General features: G+C 40.4%; 1 protein-coding gene across 1 annotated transcript; it reads right to left on the reverse strand.

The window, feature by feature from the left end:
* Positions 1-3,345: 3,345 nt before the first annotated feature.
* Positions 3,346-25,088, reverse strand: RBL1 (retinoblastoma-like 1). The gene is made up of 20 exons (XM_010286947.1): positions 24,889-25,088; positions 23,359-23,423; positions 23,135-23,263; positions 22,866-23,026; positions 22,092-22,141; positions 20,600-20,786; positions 18,949-19,115; positions 16,598-16,710; positions 15,933-16,036; positions 15,230-15,367; positions 13,401-13,565; positions 13,107-13,242; positions 11,177-11,442; positions 10,053-10,175; positions 8,214-8,390; positions 6,632-6,703; positions 6,359-6,443; positions 4,477-4,643; positions 3,863-4,027; positions 3,346-3,613 (listed from the first exon to the last, which is right to left on the reverse strand). The coding sequence occupies exons 1-20, from the start codon at positions 25,065-25,067 to the stop codon at positions 3,443-3,445; spliced, it is 2,820 nt and encodes a 939-aa protein (XP_010285249.1). The 5' UTR covers positions 25,068-25,088; the 3' UTR covers positions 3,346-3,442.
* Between the last annotated feature and the right edge of the window lie 456 nt (positions 25,089-25,544).

Here is a 25,544-nt window from a genome sequence, read left to right on the forward strand (position 1 = left end):
CAGGACTGAAGAAGTTATTTCCTAACAGGAAACTAAATAGAAAATCAGTTTCAATTCCCCACGCTGCTTAATGCAGTCTAACCACAAATTTTCTCGAGGCCACATCTTAGTGCAACACTTGGGGTGTGGCAACCTAATGTTAGCATACTGCTCACATGTAAAGCACTAGCAGATCTATGGTATTCTCCCCAGTGGCGTTAATAACCTTTTAACTTTGACTCTGGAAAGCTGACCTGTAGAAAACATGGAAGCTCTGAATCCAACTCCGAGCAGCAGTATTTTCGGAGAATTAGTGAAAATCTGTCTGGCTGGGGAAAGCTGCTGTCCTAGCAGGTAAGATGCAGTTTGCAAGATCCGGTGACAGTAGCCTCATTTCTCACTTCACGCTGCCCGTCTTGTCTGCAAAAGGAAGTTTACAAAGAGAAAAGCCAGCCACGTGCTCACAGCTATGGCCTCCAACGTCCCTTTGGGTTGGTAACTAGAGTTTAAGAGTCTTGTAAAACAGCTCTTCTGTCAAAAAAGTGCTGTCAAAAAAGTCATGACAACAATCTGCACAAATTGGCCTACTTTCTTCCCCTCCCCCAGAGCAGATGCACAAGGGCTATTGAAAAAGCTCCGAGTTCACGCCAGCTTTATGCTTACCTGTAGCAACAAACCCAGCATGATGCCAGATGCTGCCAATCTGAACCTGCCCACAGCTGGTTTTGAACACACGTGCACATCTGGGAAGGCGGCGGCCAGGACCAGCGCTGCAGCTCATGGCCGCAGTGCCGGGAGCCAAGAACGAGGAGCCCACAGCGAGTCCAACAGCTCACCTATGCCGGAGTCACACCTCCTTCCGCGGGCACGTCACGACCACAGCAAGATTTTCTCCTTTTTTGTGTTTTTGGGTTTTGTTTGTTTGTTTGTGTTTTTTTGGTTACTTCATGTAACGTTTTACTCACCACCTCCTCCCCGAAACCGCATCCGACTGAAGCGCAAACAGTACAGAAACCTCAGGAGGAAGCTTCAGACAGATCACATGAAAGATGCTGAATTTAAACTGAAAAAATCCCAAAGAAACTTGAGGGAGCATAAAAACGACTAAGGTCTTTGACATGACAGAAAATGCAGACAGAAGGCATTGTTTAATGAATTACCACAGAAATGAAATACAACAACATGGGTTAAAAAACTTTTTGTTTATTATAAAATACATATTTACACCTGAAGGCACTTTTGAAACCGTTACAAAATTTTCATATAAGCTATTGTTTTAGCTGTTCAGCAAGTCCGAAAATATTTTTTCTATCGCCACCTAAAAAGGTGAAAAAATCTGAACTGCATCCAGTTGTAGTACATTCATTTTTCTAATGAAAAAACACTACACGTAATGACAACTAATAAGGATTTTAGCACCATCAGTTTTCTAGAGTTTCAGAGAATACAGTAACAGTGTGGTGAGCAGATATGTGAGGAGAGATCTGCACGATGTTGAATTAAAACCAAATCAACTAACCTCTCGTCATAGAGTATTGCTGAAAGACTTACGCTGTTAAGCCTGATCTGTGTTTCCCATCCAGAAAGGCTGCAATCATCCATGCAAATAAAGCAAACTCTGCCGAAAGCTAAATCAAGATTCCCCATTTCCCCCACAGCACAGGAAGCTTTTAGGGACTGGAGTTTATACACTGAATGGCTATAGTTCTAACAGAACTGATGAGCAGATCAAGACAGAAAGACTGTTTCTCTTGTACTCCCCGCCCCCCCCGCCAAGGTCTGAAGACAAATATTAAAAATTGAACAAAACTAAAGGAACTGAACAGAAGAATCTACAGGTAACCTAGGCCACTGCACGGCCATTTCCTCATACTGCAGCTCTCTATGGTCAAACGTTTCAGAAATAAGAACCTTTTTTTGGAAAGTAAAGATCAACTATTTAAGCAGTTAATAATTCAAAAACGAATTACGGACTTTGTAAACTTCCCACTCCCTGCTGAGTACGGTCCCTGCACATGTACACTTTAAAATCCATTTTTCTTCCATCATTGCTGGCCAGATTCATTAGCTGAGACTGCCTGAAATCATCACAGTATTCTTCCCTGGAACTGTGGGACAGCAGATCTTGCAGCATATACTACACAAACCAAACAACGACATGAACAGAGCTCCTTAAACAAGTCCTATGTAATCATTCAATACTTTTTTTCAGTTCAATATACACATAAACTGAAAAATACAGTGCTGAGAAGTTTCTCTACGGCTCTCATCTTAAATGCAATTATGAAATAAGATCAAGCTACTGATTTACAGTAACGAATAAACCTTGACTTTTCTCCATTTTGGTAAAATAAAGCCTACCAAATCACTCAGTGTTAAAAAAATAGTTACAAGAATTGGATGCTGGAATTTACACATTTCCAATGAATCCAAGCCTTTAACAGCTATAAAAAAAACCCAAACCTATATACACACATGCCTTATCTGATGGGCTTACATTCAGTGTAGATACTACACAAAGAGGTTAAGATAGTCAGAAAAAAATAAAATGAAGAGACATAATTTGTTAAATGAATTTGTGCATTTGAACAGCTGTAAGATGGCCAAAGCCACAGCTATTTTTCATCTGTAACCAGCTTGTACTTCTTCATGGGTAAGCTGCAATACAAGCTTCTACAGCAGGGCTGCTACCAGGCTTCCAACAGGAAAGGAGCAGCACCCATGGCGGCATCCCCTGGCTCAAGGTAATTTAGACTCACCGAACTGTATCTTGGACACTGACATCTGAAAAAGCACAAATTTAAGCCACTGCTATATGTATTTTTTGATTATTGCCTTTGTTTTTGCAAAAAGCTGCCTGATCCATGGCATAACGTATGCTCTTACTAGTTCTGACAGGAGATGGAGCACAGCACAAATGATACAGTTCAAAACTCCTCAGCCCTTCCTGAGGCTAAATGACCAATTTGTTCTTCACTCCAGTTACTCCATAGTAAAATAATGCATAAAATTCCACATTCTTTTAAAATAAGGCACTTCTAAACTTTCTTCCCCAAATACCAAGAGCTTGAGGAAACTTAACTGACTTCAGTCATTTCCTTATAATTCTTATTCCAAAGATAAACCCCATATTACTAGAAGCCGAGTTAACACTCAGAACTCGCGATGCTCTAAATTATGCTTGAGAACATTCAATATGGCTTTCTACAGATGACTCTCTTGCTCAAACAGCTCAAATAGAGTAACTTTTATCACAGCATGGCCTTTGGGAACGAAGATTATCACCACCTCTCATTCTCTGGCATTTACTACTTAACCTTTGCTTTTTGCACCCTGTGGAAGTCAGGTAAAAGTTTGATGTTAAAGAAACCTGGCAGTTGTCTGTATACCAGAGCAAGAAATAAATAGCACAACAGCTGTAACCAACTCCATAGCTTTTAGATCCCACAGAAAACTGGCAGTTTTAATGATTTGCCCTTTCACTGACAACATCCTGGAGACGTTTAAGTAGAACATCATCATTTTCCTGGCAGAGTCGCTTTGTAGGGGATTCAGTGTCACTATCAATTGTTATTGCTCGTTTCTTACTCCTGTGTTCACGTTGTTTTATCATATTGTTGATGTCCTTCAAACTCTGCGATCAAGAAAGAATCATGACTTACTATGACTCCATTTCAAACTTGCTCTAGTTTTCAATTATCTGAGAACAAAAAGTTATTCCGAACATCTTTGCTCAGTGATGGATTCTACATAAAGAATTCTACCCTTCACTGCAAACTGAGAGACTAGTTCAATGAAACCTCACTGCATTAGAACACATCCTAATTGGGAGATTAATTAACCCTCTCTCAAATTGACCCCTTTCAACCTTTTTGCTTTCTACCTTGGAAGGGCTCCCATTAAACTTGTACAGTAGTGCACTTCGAGGGGTCAAGCAGGCACCGTTCTTGTGAGGTGAAACGTAAATGGAGTGCTGTTGAGAGATCCGCCGAGGAGACACTGGCTGTTGCTTAATGTTGGGGAATGGAGACAAGGGAGGGGCTTCCATCTGCAAAAGAGGACAAATTTGGATAAGAGCAGAATCAGAAGATATTTAAGAGCAATAACTTCACAGAAGGAAAGATTAATACACTTCCAGGTCATCTTTAGAAGATTTTATCCCGTAACAGTTAAACAACAGATCAAGTATCCAAACAACAAGACAAATTTATTTTCCAGACGCACTACACAGATGCTCCACAGGCATTTGAGCAAATGGGTGCTCCATCAATATAAAGCAGCTGAAACCAGGGTTGTAAACTGAACTGCATCTGCATTTGTCCTGTTGAAAGGCTGCTAAAGCAAGTGCTCATACCATTACCTACAACTATTTGAATTCTGTAACCACACCAGGTGCATAAGAGAACAAAATTATTGACATATGTTTAACTGTCAGGAAAAACAACTCTGTGTCTGATTATTATTACATAGAGCAAAAACCCCAAATACTTTACTTACTACATGATCCTGGTTTGTGATATCGTACTTCAGTGCAAATGATTTTACTCTTCCTACATAGACTGCATTGTAAAACTTAATAAGATCTCCTCGCTCCTCTGTTCCCAACTCACTGGAGTTCTCTGCTGCAGATGGCCTTGAGGAACTGCCAGTTTTCACAGAGGAGTCTAATCGTAAGAGAGAGTTTCAGACTTCAGAAACACAGTATCAGCAAACCGGGCACTTCAGATTCAAACTTGCAATATCCACATGACAAGAACTGGTCCACAAATTAACTAGTTGATGAGATTAATTGAAAGAAGTGTGCTTCAGGCAGGAGCAGGGTGTGCTGTAAGTGGTTACGAACATTAGGAGGAGCTACAAATCACTGCTAGCAGACTAGTGGATTATGGCTATGAAGGCCAACATAAATCTTTATTCCAAACTTGGAAATAGCTGTAGCAAAAAACTGTAGCACAACTGACCTCTTTTCCCATGCTTATCTTGGGGAGTGGAACAAAGCCATTTGTTGCTCTTTAAAACTGAGTTTTAAGCAGTCTGACAACTCCCAGCCTTTAGCTTCTGTGGAAGTTTCTAGTGATCAGCTGGCAAATAGCAGCTTTGTACTCAACTCATGTCTGCTGCAAGGAAGCCATGACGCCATTTGCTCAGGCATATTACAAAATTGCTGTTCAGTAGAAAAAGCTGCAGCCACACAGCAAGTGTATCTCTCTGAATGTTCGCTCCCTCCCAAGTAAGCCAGACCGCTACTGAACACAACGTTCCATGTTTCATCCTCCAGACTGTTTACTGCCAAGCACAACGGGGCAACACAGAATAAAGCCTCTTGCAATCAGTGCACTATGAGACAAACATCAAGAGCTTCAGCTGACACCCGTAAGTGTAACTCCTTCGCACGTCTGCCCTGCCTCACAACACAAGCACGTGTTCCTGTAAGCTGGTGTTAGGTGCGGGAGTTAATACTAGATAAAGGAGACACGGGTCTATTAACTGAAGAAAAAGTCTGGCAGGAAAAGCAAATGAGGACCTCTGTAACCGAGTACATTTGCCTGACAAAAAGCCGGAGCCCAGTGCCACTTCAGATGCTCTACAACATCCGAGAATCGTGGGGCTGCTAGACAGGATGCTGACCCTACAGATCAGCACTTTCCTGGATCCCAGTGGAATCCTCAGAAGGCATTTAAAAAATGGCTCTAATACTCATTCAAGCAGTTGAATCCCACCCACAGTGGGAATTTACCATGCAGAACAGTGTTTTAAATTTCTGCGTGCATCCTGGCGGCAGATCTGCTCTGCTCATGGGTTCACACACGGGCTTGTGATCTCTCAGTTTCCCGACACGTCACTAAATAGGCATGGCACAGTTTTCATGCTTGTCTCAAATACTACTCTTACCCCTTTTCTCCTTTAACCCAGAGCAAAGAAAATATCAACTATTTAAAAGAAACCTAAATATAAGAAAATGGTAGTCTTAGAGAGTCACCATTTTTATTTTCTGAAACGGGCTCTCCCTATTTAACCCTTCAGTGATATTAAGAAAAAAACCTGTCATACTATTCCAAGTACTGTTCATCCTTCTTTGTTAACCAGTGTTTCTGTCCAAGAACTACACTACCATTGACACACTAGGGAAACACTTCAAACTCAAGCAACCAAATTTAAGGAAACAAAATTAAACACTTTTTCCAACTCGTAAAAGTATTTTCCATATCTAGCACACAGGGCTACTGACAAGATGGTTTCTTTTTCAACAATACATTTATTTTTCTTCAATACATTTAAAACTGTAAATCTCGCCTCACTTCTTACTAGTTGACAGTTCAGTTCTTTAAAAGCCCACAAGTACATTTTTAGAAACAGCAGATTACTTTGATGTACCTACCTTCTGTCGTCTCCAAATCTTGGTTTGCATTTTTGTCCAACAGGACATCGGCAGAAATATTTCTCAACAAGACACTCCTATAAACCTACAGGACACCAGGGAAAAACACTCTTGTCAAGGAAAACAAGAAAGTCCAAGACTAGCTGAAATCCATCTGAGTAAGAATGAATACAACACTGAAGAGGATCTGACTTTTCCCTTATCATCATGAACATTTGAAAAGCCACCTCTATCTGAGATTTATAAAAAGGAAAGGCAATACTATTTACTCACATGGCTGTTTGCTTGTGGCTGATTTCTGTAACTTTTCATTATGTCCTGGAAAGTTCTTTCCTCTTTGGTTACCTGGTAAAGAAAAGGCTATTGAAGACCAAGTGCAAGCAGCAAGGTCTGGCTGCTCAGGTCCAGCCTATTCCCTCCAGTCCAGCTTCCCTCTATATGGCTTTTTTGTGTGTATTACCATGAACACATAATTTTAAAACTTAGTTCTGGTAATGAGAATATGAAAAAACAAGCATTTTTCTTGTTCAGGCATTCCTTGTTTCTCAGCTACTAAAGCCTTTTGTTGCTTATGATGCTTAGGAATTACTCCTTTTCCAACTTTTCTTCTAGTGACACTAAAAATTAAAGAAGGTAAATATTATTAATTAAAAAAAAAAATGTATTTGTAAATTTGAAAACTGGACCCCTTAAATTTTCTAAACAGAAAGCAAGGAAATCCTGAACAAAACACTAGGCAGGTGTACACATACATGCAATTTTGGCTTTTTTTCGTACTTCAAAATAGCTCATTTGTTAAAGGACTTCGTTTTTCAGCCATGCATCTGTAATTTTAATAGCAGATAAGCAACAATTTTCATAGTAGGAGCCAGGAGAGAATGTATCAGTGTATCTCGCGAAATTGTCAGGTCTCACACTGCACTGGAGACAGCACTCAGAAGACTGTATTTAAAAAAACGAAAAAAAAAACCCACAACCCCAAACCCCCACAACTTACAAATGACGCAACAAAATACAAAATGCTGACTATTCAATGGTTTTACTTTTCTACAGCTATCAGTATCAATGTCAGATGAGCCCAGGCTATGCTACAGTTAAGAGCACGGGCAGTCACAATTTGAACATCAGTCTCCCTCCACAGATGGTGCTCCTCTTCATTTGTCTTCCTCGGGAAGAAAAGGTAATCCATCCCCAATGTTTTAGAGGAGCCTGGGCTTAGTTTCACTTTCCTGAATCCATGTCCGTATCAGGCTTGATGGCCATTGTAACCATCAGCTCTCAAATTTGAGTCAAACCAATATTCCAGTTTCACAATCCAACTTAATAACACCTTAAACCAACGCTGGCAAATTGAGTAGGAAGTGAAGAAATACGAGTAACAGGCAACTAGCTCAATTCCTGAGCCTGAATCTTCAAAAGCTAAGAGGATTTCTGAGGAATAGAAACTTTCCATCCATACATATGGTTGTGAGTTCCTGCAGATTTCTGCACCTGCATAATTCTGTAACTGTAATGGTGGTTTTAGTTCAGACTACATATATGATGAAGATGGCAAACAGGATAGAAAACACAAGTGTGGGGCAATGAGACCACACACTGCTTTGCCTGTGCTGACCAGTGCTCAATTGTCAATGCACTCAGGAAGAGAGGAAAAATTCTCTTAACCAACAAGCTGGTTGACAGGAGCTTTTAAGAAAGGAAGAAATATACTGGGACTTCATCCACTTCTTGGAAGGACTTTTCCCTTCCCTCCAGTAATATGTCATGAATAAAGCAATCAAACTGTGAACTGCGGACACAATTTACATTTTCAATTGACATAAAGTTCCCAGAATTTCTTAAAACTACATGTTACCTTTGCCATGATATAAAAGGCACAGAGGAGGAGCTGGTCCAAATGTCTGTCCTTCATTAGATCAGCACAATGAACCAATGTGAATTCAAAGCATGTCCATATCTTCCTGCGCAAGTCATTGGAAACATCCAATTTTAAGCACAGATCACGCAAGCGCACACTTGCCAGATGATAAACCTGGAAGAGACACACAGCAGAGAGTCAAGCCAAATGAGCTTAACTTAGGCTGCAAAAATGAAAGTCCTCAAAGTAGAGGTGTTCTATATTTGAATAGTTCTTTTCTGCAAAATTCCACATCCCCGCCCCCCATGTCTTCCAAGACAGATGTTGGAATTTTTATGCTTATAGGACCTCTAATGCCTATAGGAAATCCACTAAAAAACATGGTGACTATAGCTTCTATACTGTATCACTCACTCACTATAATGGAACACTTCCAACAAGCACAAAGAAGGGACATACTTCAATTACGAATAAATATAATCTTAGATTAGCAAGCTGATGGATTTTGTTTTCTTTTTGATTACCAAAAAAAACTGTCTCAAAACCTAAAATAACTATCAAGTGCAACATTAGCCTTCTTCCATTTATTTCAGAAGTTTTTGCTTCATGGACAGTAACTAGGCACATTCTTGTGAATGTTGGGAAGCAGAAAGTTAATTTCATTTTCACTTGCTCTACTGAGCAGGAACAAGAAAGGTAAGTAGGGAAAAAAAATATAATTTTGAGTACGATGATCACTGTAAATAGAAGGTCAAAATTTACAGATAAGTGTAAGTGAAGATTTTAGTTCTCCTTCGTAACTAAGAGGAAAATGTTGCCTACCACAGGGTTTGTCAAATACATGGCTACAGCTGAAGTATTCCCCAAGCGAGCGTAAAGCTTCCAAAACAGTCTGAGTTCACGCCTGACAGCTGGCTAATCAATTCTTAATCTGTTATCAAAGAGTGAGACAGACAGTCACTATCAAAATTAAAGAACCAATAGTTCAGACACAGGATGTGGCTTACAAGTGTTTACAGGAATTACCCTCTGTATTAAGATTTGCCTTAAAGATTGTTCAACGCAGAATTCTCTAGGTTTACAATACAGATACCCTAAACGGGGAAAACCTCTGAAAATAACTCCTCAAGCAGGACAATAACAGCAAAAAAAAAATCTTCTAATATTTCTGAGACTAATTTAGGCAAGTTACCCCTGCCTCCTCCAAAGACCCCATGCACACTCCACACTGGAAATGAAAGCAACTAGAAACAAGTAATCTGAAGTTTCTCTGAAGCACATCCAGTTCTTAACTTACCCCTTAAATCCTTCATTATTTCAAGAAGTTGCTTTTTTCTACAAACTTTTAGACAGCATGTTATTCATCACTGCTTTGAGGCCCCACACCAGCAGGATCAGCCCTACTGGCTAGGCCCCAGAAAACTGCAAATGAGAATCTCCAGATGTAGGATCCGAAACACCGCAGTTTTGAATGAGCAAGACGCAGGAGAATAACCTCATTTCTGGTATGTCTAACCCTTGCAAATGTGGAAGGCGGTAAAAACAGACAAGAGAATCAAAAACTACCAATATTTCTTAGGTAGTTATTCACAGAAGCTACTAAGTCAAAGTAAGAAAAAACCATGAAACATCTCATGGGGAAAGGAAGGGGGAAAATTGCATTCTCTGCAACACTTGACAACATCTTTCTCCTTCTCCGCCCAGGTGTATAAGAACTGCTCATGCCAAAGGAACGGTACATGAAGACTGAAAGGTAATGAAACCTGCACAAGGAGGCAAGTTTCAGCATGGCCACCAAAGAGAAGTAAAGCGTGACTTCCTAGTAAAGGCACCTACCTTCCTGTAAAACAGTGCCAAGGATCCTGTTTTCTTTGGTTTGCCTGATGACAGATGCACTTCTTGCACTTGATTCACCGGAGGGTGGCAGGGAGCCTGAGCCTCCATTTTACATGGCTGACCCAAATTCATCGAAATGGGTATCAGTGTGATCCCACCCACTTCATTTGCAATACCTGGAGAGGAGATACACATCCAGAAATAAACCGCTTGCTCTCCTCATGCTGCAGAGTTAAACTGCAAATCATAAATTCATTTGCAAACATTTCATACTCAAGACATCTCATCCTTCTGTACTGGATGTTAAAAAAGACTTTGTCCCTCAGAGCCCTCAGAAATGATTAAAAATTACATTTCAGGTAACGCTTGATGGAAGAACATGAATGTGAACGATAATTTCTAAAACTATCTGAAAGTATAAAGTTTACAAGAAATGACAATTTCTGTAGGCAGTGTTCCGCTCTTTTGGGAGAGATGGGCATTGCCTTTCTTTTTGTAATTATTCTGCAAACCTGACAGCACATCATATACAGTCGTCATTAGTTTCCCCAGTAGTCAAATTCTCTTGCTGACAATCTCTTTAAACATGAGAAGTGGAGGTTTTTTCTTTTCATCTTTGTCTATAAACCTAGTTTTTAAATTAAGAAGGGCTATAAAACTAATTTCTCATGTATCATTTTCATAAATTTTCAAGCATCACCCAACTTAAAAAAAAAAAAAATCCCCCACTAATTTGCTAACATTAATACGTAGCCCTTATCCAGAAATTCCAGAGCCTTTACGATTATAACAGACCAAAGTTAAGACACATAATAGTAAATCAGTATTGGAGCTGAGAACCAAAGCATTGCTTAATCTGTGGTGAGGTGTAACTGGAAGAAGCAAGAACTCCACAACTTTGTTCACAAGGAGGAATCCTCAGGATGCTTGTCAGATATAAGATGTCTCCATGGGAGAAGATGTCAGTATAAATTCAAGCTTTTTTTTTTTTTTAATGATAAAATGATACCTATTCTTTTAAAATAGAAAAAGCAGTATGTGTTCAAGATGTGTGGTCAGTCTAAGCAGATCTTAAGAGCAAATAAAACATGTAGTAAAGAAAAGAAAGGGGAAGAATTCATACCGTGCAGTGGGATAGTAACCTTCTGTCCCATTTTCCCTGGTACTGTAGCTGTTGTCATGGTCAGTACGGTTTGGCCAGGAGAAACCGACACATTTTCAGCAGCAATGCTTGACGCTGGAGCGATTGTCAACTTAGTTCCTTCAGTTAAAATTTTTTCCATCTGCATTTCTTTGGGGCTGTCATCTCCAAAGAGCCTTCTCTTTGCACTTCCAGCTGTAGGAGAACTGTAGCGCTCATGAACAGAGATTGGTGACAACGGCTGCACGTCTAGTACGCAAAGGAGAAAAAACAACACCCAAACCTTAAGAGGAGTAGCTTAATAGGAACACTTCTCCACAGGAGGGGAAAAACTTCAAAAACCTTCAAACTACAAAACTGGAGTACAAGAAATCACTTCTAGGTAAGAACTAATCTCACAGCTCACTGTTCCTACGCAATACGAATAAGACCTATAGTCTAACTGTCGTCTTTTATTTTGCAGTCATCCAGACAGCTCAGTTTCACAATCCGGTACCACATGGCAGACAAGAGTAACCAAGCTGATTTGCAGAGGCCGAAGAACACGCGTGGTTACAGACACATACCCCGGTCTGCTTCGCAGATCAGCAGTATCTGCAAGTGCTATTCATCTGAACACATCCCTCTACAGGAACACTGAGCACATTCCCCAGACACGCTGTTTTCTGTATGTTCTGGCTTTTAAACTCTCTCTAAACCAACCCCAATCAGAAGCCTCCACCCTCATCCAACCCCAGCTCCTCTCAAGCAAAAGCAAAGAGGACAGAAAACTGCTGCTTTCAAAGATTTGCTCCAGCAGTAGGACTGAAGTACACAATACTAATTTACAGGCCTCTGTTCCTCTGGCTTTTTGCTGAAGTCTGCTCGCCACTTGTGAGGATACCAGTGACAGCAGCTTCCTATTTCCCACGAAGCAGAAACCTTCTGGATAGCTGGCCAGGTAAGACTGACTGGAGACTTTACTTCTAACTCTGACAGGATGGTTTTCTTGGTACCAGGGGCAAATAAACATTTCCAATCCCCACCATTTGAAGTTAGAAGGAGCGTTTGGGACCAGATTCTCATATACAAAGACAGTCTCACACAGCCCTACCTTTATATAAGATACCATCTGCAAGTTGCTTTCCCTTCCATCAAACAACTAAGCATAATATCTACAGCAACTGCTTATATATCACTTTCCTGATGAGTATTTAAAAAACAAAACCCAAAGAGCCTTGTGATGCAATTTGCCAAACACAAAAGGAGACAACAGCACACCACCAATCAGTCCACAGAGCCCCAGCAAGAACCTACGGACTATAGTTTTGGATACGACGAAAGCATCGATTCCTAACTAGGAAAGTATGAAAAAGCAGCAGCAGTGCTGCCTCTGCCTCTTCACCCTCACTGTCAAGAGGCAGCTCTGCGTGATACCTAGGAATCTGCAAAGAGCAAGGCAGTTCTTCAGAGGAAAGAATACTGCAGACAAAGTATTGTCCTCCCCTCCTGCAAAAAAGTCCTGTAGGAAGAAGGACTTTGCAGCTCTGGCATTCCACTTTAAAGAGTCACCTAAAATCCAGTCAAAACTCACTGATGAGAAAAAAACCCCAAAAACTGGAAGAATCTGAACAGCAATGGACAATATGTCATCGGATGACAAGCCACCCAAGAGTAAGGTAACCCTTGCATCCAACCAGTGGCAAAACCTCCTCCGGTTGAGAAGTGAAGCATTATCACCAGTGTCTGCTGCCAGTAAGACACAGGAATGGCTTGACCAGATGCATCTAGACTTTCCCTTGCTCACACAAAAGGCTTCACAATTCTGAAATGCTTAATTCAGATTCAAGATTGCTTTTTGCAATTATAAAGAAGTCTAAGCCCCCCCTCCCCAAATTCACACATTCAAATCATATCAGAGACTTTGAACATACCCCGTCTTAAACTCCCACCAAGGTCTGTCCGAACCTCTTTTACTCGAGGATGAATTATAGGAGATATTGGCATCATAGGCAAATGCCCAGGCCCACTTCCTCCACTGCTTGCTTCGAAATTACTGGGAAATATTACCTGAGAAATAAGAAATGTCAGTGTAAGATAAACAAATAGATTTCCCTTCTTTGTGCCAATCTATTAATAGAAGATTTTCTGCAGCAGTTGTCTCATTTGAATGGTTTTCTGTATAAAACAACGTGGATTTCCTAATAAAAGGAAAACAGGTAACATACTTCTTCACAGGTTGGGATCTTGTTGTCTGAGGCCTGGAGGGCATTCCAGAGTGCTGAGTCCCGAGTCCAGGCGAGACTCTCGAGAATTTGCTCCTCAATGCTGTTGAGGTGCTTCACCATGTCTCTGGAAAGTCCTTCCTCAGACCGAATCAGTACTTCAATTACCTAATGGTAAAAAGACACAAGCACAAAAGCAAAGTCGTATCACTCATGCTTAAGACTATCAAATCATTATCGTTTCAGGATCCTGTTCAAAACTTCTCTTCAACGTAGAATGCTCCATCCTCCTCCTCGCATCTTAACCTTCCCCAACCCTCTTCTGATCCCTCTTTTTTTAACCCCCTCTCCCAAAGGCAACCCAGGAGTCGGAAATGGACAGCAGATGTCCCATCAACGCAGAATAACCCACTCCAAGGCGTTTTTTTAAGGCCCTCTCCCCCCATCACTAAGCACGTACAGAATAACGCGCCAAGCACACGCAGCATCCCTAGGGAGATACAGCAGGTATATCTGCTTCGGCTGGGTACGCAAGAGCCCCAGCATTTAAGCTTTCCTTCCTTTCAAACAAGTGGCCCGTAACAAAAAGGGTTAAAACCCACCATGTTAAGAGTTTCATTTAAGAAAAGGTTAGAACCCTTAACATGTGCAAATCAGGGTTGAGAAAGGCCCTTGAAAAATCATACTCCACCCCTATGCGCCAATGCAAGATCCACTTTATTTATGTTATTTCTGACAGAGGAACATTCACGCCTGTTTTTCTAAAGCTCCAGAAATGGAAATGCCATAAACTTCCCTGGAGGACTTACTAATGGGTTTACTTATTTATGCTACAGAAACTAAGCTTTGTTCAGAACAAAGTTACAGACACAGCACAAGTGGAATAATAAATATTGACCCTGTATGAAGTCTTTGTGATAGCAATTGTTTTCAAGTAAGAGCGCCACAAGAATGTACACTGAACAGCAAAAGAAAACTCAAATCAAATGTAAATCTGTTCCACAGAGTTGGATCTGCACCAGTGCAGCTGGTACTGATGTAGGCTACCAACAGCCACAGCAATATTGACAGATTTGTTTCAGTTTCACTGCTGCCGTACATTTGAGGGCTGAAGAAAGGAGAACAAATGTAAAACAGCTTTCCCAAAGGGTTAAATTTTTTTGGTTGTTATCATCTAAACAGAACTACTTCTGATTTATTCAGTGCTAACTGCTGTTAGGTATCTAGTTAAAATAGGAGGCATACGGATAGATGAGAAAAGGATCAAACAAGTCAAAAACCAGAAATTACATTGGAGGCAGAAGGGAATGAAGTTAAAAAGAAAAAAGAGCAAAAATAGAGAACACCCAGGAAAAGAGATTTTATGTTCTGTTATATAAAACAAAATAGAGAAGAAAACAACATTTAACAAAGCAAGCCTGTGATAAGTAGTAGTAGCCAAGGCAACAAAGAATACTATTGCTATTTTACCACTAATAAGCAAAACTATAGCTTGCAGTCAATAAATATGAGTATCAGCAAAATATATGCTTGAATGCTTTAGTCTACTAAAAGTGTACACACATTACGAACTAAATGTTGATCAACAGCACATTACAGTTAAGTACCATTTACAACATGATTTTCTTGTTTTAAATTTCAGCTGAAAACTCTGGCATTACATATTCCAGGCAATATATTCAAGGACAGACAGAATTTAGAATAGGCATATTAGACATTAACATCAGTCCTTCTCCTACTTGATTATTTAGGAAGAGCATCATCCTCTATGACTGACAATCCAGTAACACGCCATTCCTAACACAGATCCAGTCCTAAGAGTATTTATTTACCTTATAGAAATAGAATGGTCTGAGGTCAAGAACTTCAATGATCCAGGGAAAGGTACGAGGTGAGCTATATGCGAAAAGCACGATCTCCAAGCAGCACGCCATGAGAGAGCGGTGAAAAACATCTTGTTCCAAGAGAGCCTGCAGGGATTACAGAAAACATCAACGATCTGAACTTTGGGAAATGGAAGTTTCGATTTTGTGGCACTAATACTACATAGCTTCTTGCTGGAGAGAGAACTACTGCTTTTTCCTACCTTCCACAATCTCCTCTTTTTACAGGGAAGTTTAAAATGGTAAAGATTAGAATTAGACTAACAGCACCAAAACCATCACATTTTTCATATTATGGCCAAATGAATTGGCCTCCTTATTATGAATCACAAAGCAGAGCAAATGCAGTGCTGTCTAACATGAAGTACTGATATTGTTAAGTGGATAGAGAAGAGAATGAATGTTATCTGTCCACAAAGTCGTGATTCTAGAAGGCAACACAAGTTAAGATGGTTAATTATGCCAGAATTATACAATTTTTAACAGCAGTAAAAACCACATTTAGGCACCTCCCATATTTTTCCCCTTTTTATTATTAACCATATACACAGACTGCTTTACTGCAGACTGCTCTGTTCTGGAACTGGCTGAAGATAATCCCCTAGAGAGGGTTACAAGAAGTGTTCTCCTCTTTTCCCAGTTCTTTACTTACAGTCAAATCCTTTCCATGTAGTCTTCGTGTTTCTTGCACTATTATAGTCTCCAAGATTTTATAGTACAAGATCTCTGCCAGCTTTAATCTGTTCACAGCAAAATCTGAAATTTAAAACCAACAGAGATGAAGCCCAATGCCATTTGCACAAATGGTCTTAAGACTAAATTGACCAGTACTTGTCCTGCTCTAAGAAGACAGTGCATATGTGTAAGTATAGACTTTGCAAACAAAAAAAGTATGTTGAGAAATCCAGCAGTCACAAGAACAGCACAAAATTCTAGAAATGTTTTAAAGGATTATGTATTTTAGTATTTCTAGTGATGTAACTTTGCAGATAATTTGCAATAATAATCTTCCTATTTGTATTCCATTTCCTTTAAATTTTAAATCTAAGAAGAATGCAAATTTACAGTTTTTTGTTAAGAGCTGCTATAGTTTCAATGCTCTCTTGGTTATCCCATTTTGAACTGCAACCTCAGTTTTATTCTGTAATAAGATCTTATTCTTTACAGTGTTCTGCCTGACAGCAACAGTTTTCTGTCTGGATATATTCTGGGTTAAAAACAGCTCCGCTGTATTTAATATTTAGATGATAGTACACGTATGCATTTCATTTGCCCTGGTTTAATATTTGAAACACTCCACGCGTTTCATGTCCATACCTATATGAGATCCTGGCTGTTCATCTGTTGACTGAGTGTAGCTGCGACAGAACGTCTCACCTATTTCTTTCACTCTGCTCATAATGCTTTCCACAGGGCTGCGGGCACACGACCTGAAGCAGAACGCAAACAGAAAGCCTTGTTTGTACAAATAAATGCCTAGTTTCAAAAAAAAGCCTCAAAAGACCCCCACAAAAAAAACCCTACCCAAGTAAAAAGAAGCTAGTTATATTGAGCTTTCCTCATCAGGCATTAACCTGTATTACCACAGAGAACAGAAGAAAACACAAAACACACAGAAATATTGTTTCCTTTTTTCCTTTCCTAGCAGAGTTAAGAGAGTCTCTGTAGATTTTGGAACAAATGCAGGAGAAAGCAAGAGCTACAGTGGCGCACTCAGGAGAAAAATGTATCTGCTAGGAGCAAGGTAGCAGGAAGGATGCTACAACAGGCAACCAAACCACCCAAGACACCCATGAGACCACACAAACCAGGCACGGTTTGAGGAAGTACAGGAAAGCTTTCAGAGTGAAGAGTCAGCATCTTTCCAAAAATACCTTATTTGCTAGCAAGGCAGAGAGGAACTGATGAACTCCACACAGTCACTATCATAAAAAGGGGCCAGAGAATCTCTCTGTCTGGAGATGCTCTTTCTGAATGCTTCCAGATTTTGCAGCAATTCTGTATTAGAGGACAGTGGCTTGTGACTAGTGTCAAGTTAAGACACTAAACTATTTTGAAAAGCTAGCATTGAAATAAACTAAGGTTTCATTGAACAAAGCCTTCTAATTAACTTCCAAGTTATGTTTCCAAGGAATTTTAATTTGAAAGAGAAAATATTTAAAAGCATAGAATATTACACATAGTCCAAAACACTTTCTAATACAGTATTCAACACATTTCTTGTCAGAGGTTTACTCAAGTCTTTTCTCCATTTTAATATTTACATCTCACTTGACAGACCAGTTTACTACTTGAATGAACACATTTTTCATTAGAGATTTGCAGACACATTAGTGTTTTGTGTAATAGAAATAATATCAAACAGTCCTTAAAAAAAACAACCAAAGAAATGCTCAAAATAGAAATGCATCCTGCTGAGCATTGTAGACTTTTAAGAACAAGTGCTAGGAAAACTTTCAAAATACAGGTAACTCCAAAGATGAGAACTAAAAGTAGTACTTTTGACCTACTTATGAAGGTTGCTTTAGAAAACATTACTTTTGCACTTCAAATATCAAATGCTAATACTATACTTCCATTCTGATTAATTAAAAAAAAAAAATCTATCTTGAGACCTTACACCATAATACAGCAAGGCCTGAATTTAACGGCAAACACCCAACAACTTTACAGGTATTTACATTAAATTATTGCTTTTTATGAGCTATGAAGCAACACTGATTTACCTTTTACTGATGAACTATTTTGTTTATACTCATCTGCTTATGCTCCAACACTTTCACGTGCATTTCACTACAGCCAGCACACAGTCATACGTCCAGGAGCCAAAAATATAGGCTGATTTCTGTAACTGGGACTCTGTCCTAGAAGTGGTGATCATGAAAGGCTGGGGTTGTGTTCGGTAGTCACTTATTATGATTTCCGAGTATCCTACAGCAGCTGCAAGGGCTGAGTGAGCAGCTCTTGACTAGGAATGCTCTAACTCCTGCCGGGACGCCTGCCCTTGGACAGGCATCATGGCTCAGGGAGGGAACCAAGAAGCTGAAGCATGCTCAGGGAACAGCCACAGAACAACCAGAGAAGTGGAAAACATGCTGCTATACAAGAGATCAGCATCAACAATAGTTAGGGTCACTGCTAGACTATAAATAATATATGCTATATAGGCTGTAACTATTTCTCCTCCTTCTGGAAGGAGAAATAGGGAGCCCTTAGGCTGCTTTTAGTCTTAACTTCCCAACCCTTTAAGGCAAAGATTATAGCTTGTTGACTCTAACATTTCCCTCCTCCCCCAAAACCTCTGCCAACACAGTTACCATATCATTTAATTGAGCCATACTTAAAGAACAAGAAACTTCTTAAAACAAACAAACAAAAAAGTTATTTGGCTTTCAAGCAGACAAACAGCTAAATTAACATTAGCAAAAACTGAAGCTACATTAATACAATGGTGGTGCCAAGAGAAAGCTGGGGAGTGCGTGTGTGTTCAGATACCCTTCTCCAGAAGGTGAGATCATCTGGAAAACAGAAGATCTTTCAACTAGAAATAATAAACACAGACACTAATATTCTGCAAACAAAAAAATCAAGTTTGAGCAAGCAAGCAGTCACAAGCATGAAAAGAGGATGCGGACATACTTACTCAAAGTACAAGTGGACATACTTACTCAAAAATAGTTAGAAGTTGTTCACTCGGCGCATTTTTCAATCCAGCTACAATGTTCTGCAGCCGGCTCACGCTTTGTGTTGCTGAAGCAACTGGAGTGATGACAGCTTCCTTCTCTCGTAGGTACCTTCTTCCAGTCAGTGGAGTTGAAGGTGTAAATGACCTTTTCTGTCAGAGAAAAATAAAAAATAAAATCAGCCAACCAAACTGTTTCAAAAACCTTTCAAATGAGCACCTCCTGCAGAATCACTCCGAAGGCTAAAGGGGCACCACTGGTATGCCACCTGAAGGCTGCCATCGAACCATCAGAACTGACTAAAAATTAGTTGAAGTTTTCCCGGGACTTCATAAATACAGAATGCAACAAATCTTCAGGCAGACTAAAATTAACTCAAAGGTGTTTTTAAAATGAAGTATAGGAAAATGAGACTTTAAATCCTAAAGCCTGTAAATTTTTAAGCTCGCTTAGCATTGGAGGAATAAAAAAAACCAAAAAACACCAAAAACCACAGGGCAAGAAAGAGAAAGCATTGGCTTCCATTCACAGTCCCTGACTGCGTTAGCTGGGTGACACAAGGAGCATGTGGCAGAGCTGCCTAGGAGAGGGCCAAAGGACGATGTTCTCTGGGAAATGCTGTCCTGCTGGACCCAGAGCCTCCCCAAAGAATGATGTAGCACTAAGCAGATGGAGCTATGTCGACTGCACTTACTTGTTTGTATCCTGCTTTCTGGAAGTGATGCAAAATAAAGTATTTGGTTTTGAAGGAGTAGAACAGACTACATTTTGAAGACAAGAGACAAATAACAAGGAAAGGTTAAGCCTGCAGTCAGTACGTATAAATAGCAGTGAGGTCATTTCTGTACTACAGAAACTGAAGTTCAAAATTGCTAAACTCATTCCAAACCCCTCTCTTTAGTTTGCTTGAATATGAAATACACTTCTACCTGGGGAAAAAAAAGCTAAGCCGTATGATTCATTTACACCAGCACTAGCATCTTGTAATAAGTGTTCTTATTTTTTAACTGACATGTAAATCAAACAGCGTGTGGTTCTTTCACACAGCCAGCACCATTTTTTCTCCTTATCTAAGTTTAAAAAGTAATCAAGTGTTTCCCCACATGCCAACTTCATTAAATACACTTTACATTTTTAAGCATAGTGGTATAGGCTATTTTTTGTAATGAAGAGTTAGACTTTGGTGGCTTGTGTCTTGAATGTTATTTTCCATTGAATAGTATAAGTTGACTTTTCATGTCCTAAAAAATGAAGTATCAGGAAAACAAATAAATTAATCCAGCGTAAAGGTTTTATGGTATTCTTATGGGGTATAAATGAAGTTTGAACAAAACCCTAAGACCTATATATTTAGGTCTTAACTACTTAATGTTTTTTTCTTGGACAAAACCAGACTATACACAAGAAAGTGCTCTCATTCTGTTTAAGGAATAGTTATTTACTAAATTCCACAGGAAAGAAGAGGTCACCATTTTTCCTTAGCAAGACAGCATCCAATGAAGCCTGCAAATGGCATTCATCATCTTCCTCGGAAGTTCAAGAAATTCAAAGTCACCTCAGTGATTCAAATGGCGTACAAGGATGGAAAAACTTGAAGGAACACTTCAAGTGAGATCAACATGTTAAAATGTTAAACCTTTTCGAAATGCTGCTGAAGATGACACTCCACGTGAGCTCTTGCTGCCGTTTTCCCTACTGGCACATCTGCAGGAAATTTTCGAGGAGTGCCAATTTCTTCTTCAGCATCAGCTCCTAGGAAAACTCTCTCATCGAAGTCACCCACTGTCAGAACGTACTCTTCGTACTCTTTATTCAGTGCTTTGCTGAAAAAGAAGCCCAGGTTTTATATCAAAGGTTAAACTGCTGAAGAAACAAAAAGGGTGCCAGCGGAGCTAAGGTACAAAACTGAAACCAACACGCGTTCAAAGTGTTTAGTGCTTTCAGCAGCAGTGCCGCTTGTAAACAACACTTCACTACCCCAAGCAAACTGCCCGCGGTCATCCCTGCCTGCCTGCAGTCATCCCTGCCTGCCTGCATACTTAAAACCTCCCTGTTCCCTCGATGAACCGCTGCAGGGACCACTTTTCCCCCTAAGCTACCGCCAACATTTGGCTCTCAGTAAGAAGAGGAAAACACAAATTTGCTTCCATCCCAGTTGCAAATAAAACAGCTTGGAAGTACTCAGCTCATCAGAGGTTAAATCTTTGTATACACAGAGCACATTAATAGCAGTTGCATTAAACTAGCTACATTTGACTTCCACTTTTGCTGCTTCGTAGCCCATAATTTTCATAATGGTACAGAGGAAGGGAAGTTTAAGAGCTAGCTGCCTGGATTCAATTTCTAAAATCACCACTGACATATGGTACCAAACAAATCTTACTTTCTTTATTCCAGCTAACCCAACTGTAGAACAGGAACGTTTAATCTCACAAAGGTTGCAAAGCTTTAAACTTCTACTTGGGAAGCAGAATGAAACTTCTGGATAAAAATCAGAAACAGCTCACATCAATAAGTCCTACCTGCACGTTTTTCATGGTACATGAATGCTGTATGAAATATCTTTTGCTTGCAAAGTGTCTTAGAAATTCAAGCCACCACTTAAGCACTTAAGAAGTGAATTTAAAAAGTTTCTGAAACAACTACACTTGCCTCCCACAGAAACACTCTACCTCTTTTCATGGTTTCGGAACTGTTGCTTCTTTTTCTTTTGAGTACTTCTGTTGCATTCACAGATTTATACACTCGGTTGGAAACTGATAAATGAATCTAAAGACTTCCCTACTTGGGTATAATATTTGAGATGTGTATAGAAACACATCCGTGAACTTCAGAGTCAAGGTTTGATTTGCATTAGATTACTCAAAGGTTACAGTTGCCAGAAAATAAGGGCAAGCACCATAAAACCTGACATTAAGGAAGAAACTCTGCAGCTGACCCCCTGGTATTTGGCACACCTCAGATCCAGAAAGCATTTCAGCCAGATAGTAGCTTTGATTGTCAAATAATTAAAACCCATTAGTTATGGTAAAATAAAGGAATAGGGAAACCTGAGATTCAGCATTCAAAGGCCTGTATTTCAAAAATGAAACCAAACCCCATGATTAAGAACATAAGCTGTAACTTACTTATTTTCTGTAAAATTGCAGAGATCCAACAGACATTCTCCTTTTAAGATCTAAGAATAAAAAGCAGAAATACCTTACATAATAAAATCAAATCTCTTCCAACTTGAACAGTGTTAGGGCATGATGGTTTTAGACAAAAAGGAAATGAGATTTAGGAGCATAACTGGAAATTTTTTTTTTTTTTTTTTGCTTAGACCAAAAGACTACAATGCTGTTAGCAAGACAAACGGATGAGGACAAAGCCCAATTCTATCCAAGCTCTAGATAAACTCCCTCTTCAGAAGCAGTACTGCTATTTAACGTCTGTTCCATCGGCAGGTTAGGGACTGACCTGATGAATGGCTACACAGAAACTTCCACAAAGCTTGGAAAAAATGTCCAGGATCAAAACCAGACAGAACAATTTGTACACCTGCAACCTCAACCTCCTCCTTCCAAAGCATTTTGCTCAACTCCAAGACAAGCAGTAGGACCCACGTTATTGTGACAGTTATCCCATAAAATTATCATCCGTGATTCAGTTTCACACTGCCAAGACAGGAAAGCAAAGATTCTCCATGGTCATAAAAAACAAAAACACAGGGGACCTTACAGCACACATCACTAAAGTGAGAGTAAATTCTGCTCCAGCCAAAATACATACAAAGAAAACCTGATCCAGCCCAAGATCATTTGCCTCTCAGCACACTTTCCTGCAGAACCTGTAGGATTTAAATGGTCTCGAGATCATTCATCTGAGCACTACCATGCATTCTTAAAACTAGTAAGATGTACCTTCCTATCAAACAGTTTTGAAATGTATGGTTTAAAGTAGTGTTCCTTTATTCCTTTTGCTTCTACTAAAAGCCCATCATGCAGCTCACATAGTGTGGCAATGATGCAAGGAGGATCTCCAGAGTCTTTGATCTCTGTCACGTGGAAGTCCGCTGGTAAGCCTGAGAAGGGAGCGGGGGAAGAAAAGAAGACACCCACCTTCAATTTCATTTAAAAAGAAAAAAGAGAACAAAGCATATTTGATTTTAAATAATCTGTCCCCACCATACCTTTAAACGATGGATTTAGCAAATCTCTTCTATTTGGACACAAAAGGGCATTTGCAAAAATCAGGTCCAAGCAGCACAGAAGCAAATGATAGGAATTTACTAAATCATCTCCGATCATACGGAAATTACCTTTAAGAGACAGCATATCACGTCAAGCAACACAAAAGTAGTTCATAACTCGGAACTTGTATACAAACCATGCAGCTGGAAAAAAGCAAGCCTACCCTTAGTGTACACAAAGAGAGTCCAGCAGAAGTTGAGGAGATCTTTAACACTGCACGGCACCCGCCTATCAACGAGGAAAAGAGGGGAGAAGTCAGTCTTCAGTTCCAGGAAGCTGAAGCTTGTTTTACAGTAAGAATTTAACTCTGCTCCCTTGCTCAAAATAACAGCCAGAGCCATTGTCTATCTTAATTTCACCCTAAAGCACAATCTAAGCTACCTGCCCTTATTTCAGCCTTTCACAAACTGATTGTCTCCTGCCTTGCTCCACAGAGCGTTTTGCACAGCATCCCTGACCTTCTGACCCTTTTTTGAGCTAACGGCTGCTTTTGGCCTGTGACCCTGGCCACACCTTTTTTCTGGTGTCACTGTCTAATAGAATCCTGCCACAACTGCGGGTGGTGAGATGACAAGGCCTATATAAATTCCACTGACGGTTTTACCTGAATATTTTATGAAGCATCAGTCATCCCTTCCAAAACATAGAACTACAGCTTGTATTACTGCTGAACTGTGTTTGGAGTACAGATCATCCAAAAACCACAGAGCTGGAAGACCAGGGGAGACATTATTCAAGACAGCCCACAGAGAAGCTAAAGCTGCAGTTACGCTAACGAATGCTGCTCCGGTGAAGGAACATCAACAGAGCATACCGACAAAATTTCTCCCAAGACGCAACGATGCCCACAAAGCTACTGAAGAGCCGTAGCAGCAGAAGTAGCCTTTCTGCCTGCAGACATGGAGCTGCGCGCGAGTGTTTTACCAGAACAATCACACCCCTCTCACATCCAGAGGACACGGGTGAGCTGGCTGAAATACCTCGCACAGTCCCACCATTAAGGTTACAGCCTCACTACAAAGCTATCGCAGGGATGGCCACACAGCCGGCAGGGAATACGGACAAGGTCGTTAAGGCAGAAGCTAAGTTAAGTTAAGGCAGAAGTTCTGTGTGCGTCTGGAACATGACACCATCAGTTACTAAGCTGGTCATAAAAATGAATGCATCAGCTGTAGCTGTCTTCCATTTGCGTGGTACCACTCATCTGGCAATCACATTAAAAATCCAGTAACGTGGAGGTCCCTGTGGATGTGATGCCGCTTTTTACGGACAGATTACATCACGATACCAACTACCTCAGCCGGTACTTTCTCAAGACAAGATATCCCTGAGCTACTGAAGTTATTCCTGCTAAATGTTTTAAGCGACGGTCTCGCTGTGTCTCAGGTTAATCCATCTCCCTGCACCTCTCCCCACCACACACAGACAGTCTCACTCTCGGCCATTTTCTGCATGTTAGAGTGATCTGCGTAAAAAGCCCCTGGATGCAAAGCGCCGCTGATAGGAGCCGTACCCCATCAAGATCAGGGATGTTTCTGTATTTGTTGCATTTCAGAATCAAGGCCACAAAGCGGTTCTGTCGCTTCGGAACTTTACGTAACTTTTTAAAGCACAAATGATGATCTTGATTTTCATAAATCTATAATCCCTATAGCCCTTTCCAGGGAAAAGTCACATTAAAACTCAAAAATACCTGTGTTTCCTGCATCGCTGTGGTTTAGAAGCTTCTTCATAAGGGTTTTGAAATATATCCAAAAATATCGGTTCAAACTTCTTGAAAATCACAGTTGACACTTCAAAATTTCTCTCCAGCCTCCCCACTCGCTCTCGGAATTCCTGTGGTAGATTTGACATGTCCATCCACTTCTTCATTTTGCTAAAAAACTGAATTAAACTTAAAAGGGAAAAAAAAGAGAAAAGTTTGCTTTATTTTGAGCTTTAACTAACTTCCTTTACGGTGGATTTTTTAAAAAGCCAAAACACAACACACTTACTCCTCCACAACTAACCTGATTAACGTACGGGTTTACCATTTATTTCTCCTTGACTCGCTTGAAGGCACAGGCATGGAAACACTAATTTTACTTAAGGGCTGCCAGCACAGCCATGTCAGCCAGGGCAGGGGTGCAAAGGAAGGAGCCCGCACTTTGCGCGCGTCGAGGGGGACGCTACAAAACCCCCCGCGGGCCTCCACGCCCACCAGTTACCCACGCGAACCCTTTCAACCGCAGGCGCGGCCGCGCTGGCACACGCCGCTGGGCTGAGAGCGGCTCTTTAAGCGGAACGAGAAACGTTCCGAGTTCCGCCATCCCGGGTCCGAGCCGCGGCCGGGAGGCCCCCGCGGTACGG

Source organism: Phaethon lepturus, unplaced genomic scaffold, assembly GCF_000687285.1.
Source record: "Phaethon lepturus isolate BGI_N335 unplaced genomic scaffold, ASM68728v1 scaffold27835, whole genome shotgun sequence".
Lineage (NCBI taxonomy): Eukaryota > Metazoa > Chordata > Aves > Phaethontiformes > Phaethontidae > Phaethon > Phaethon lepturus.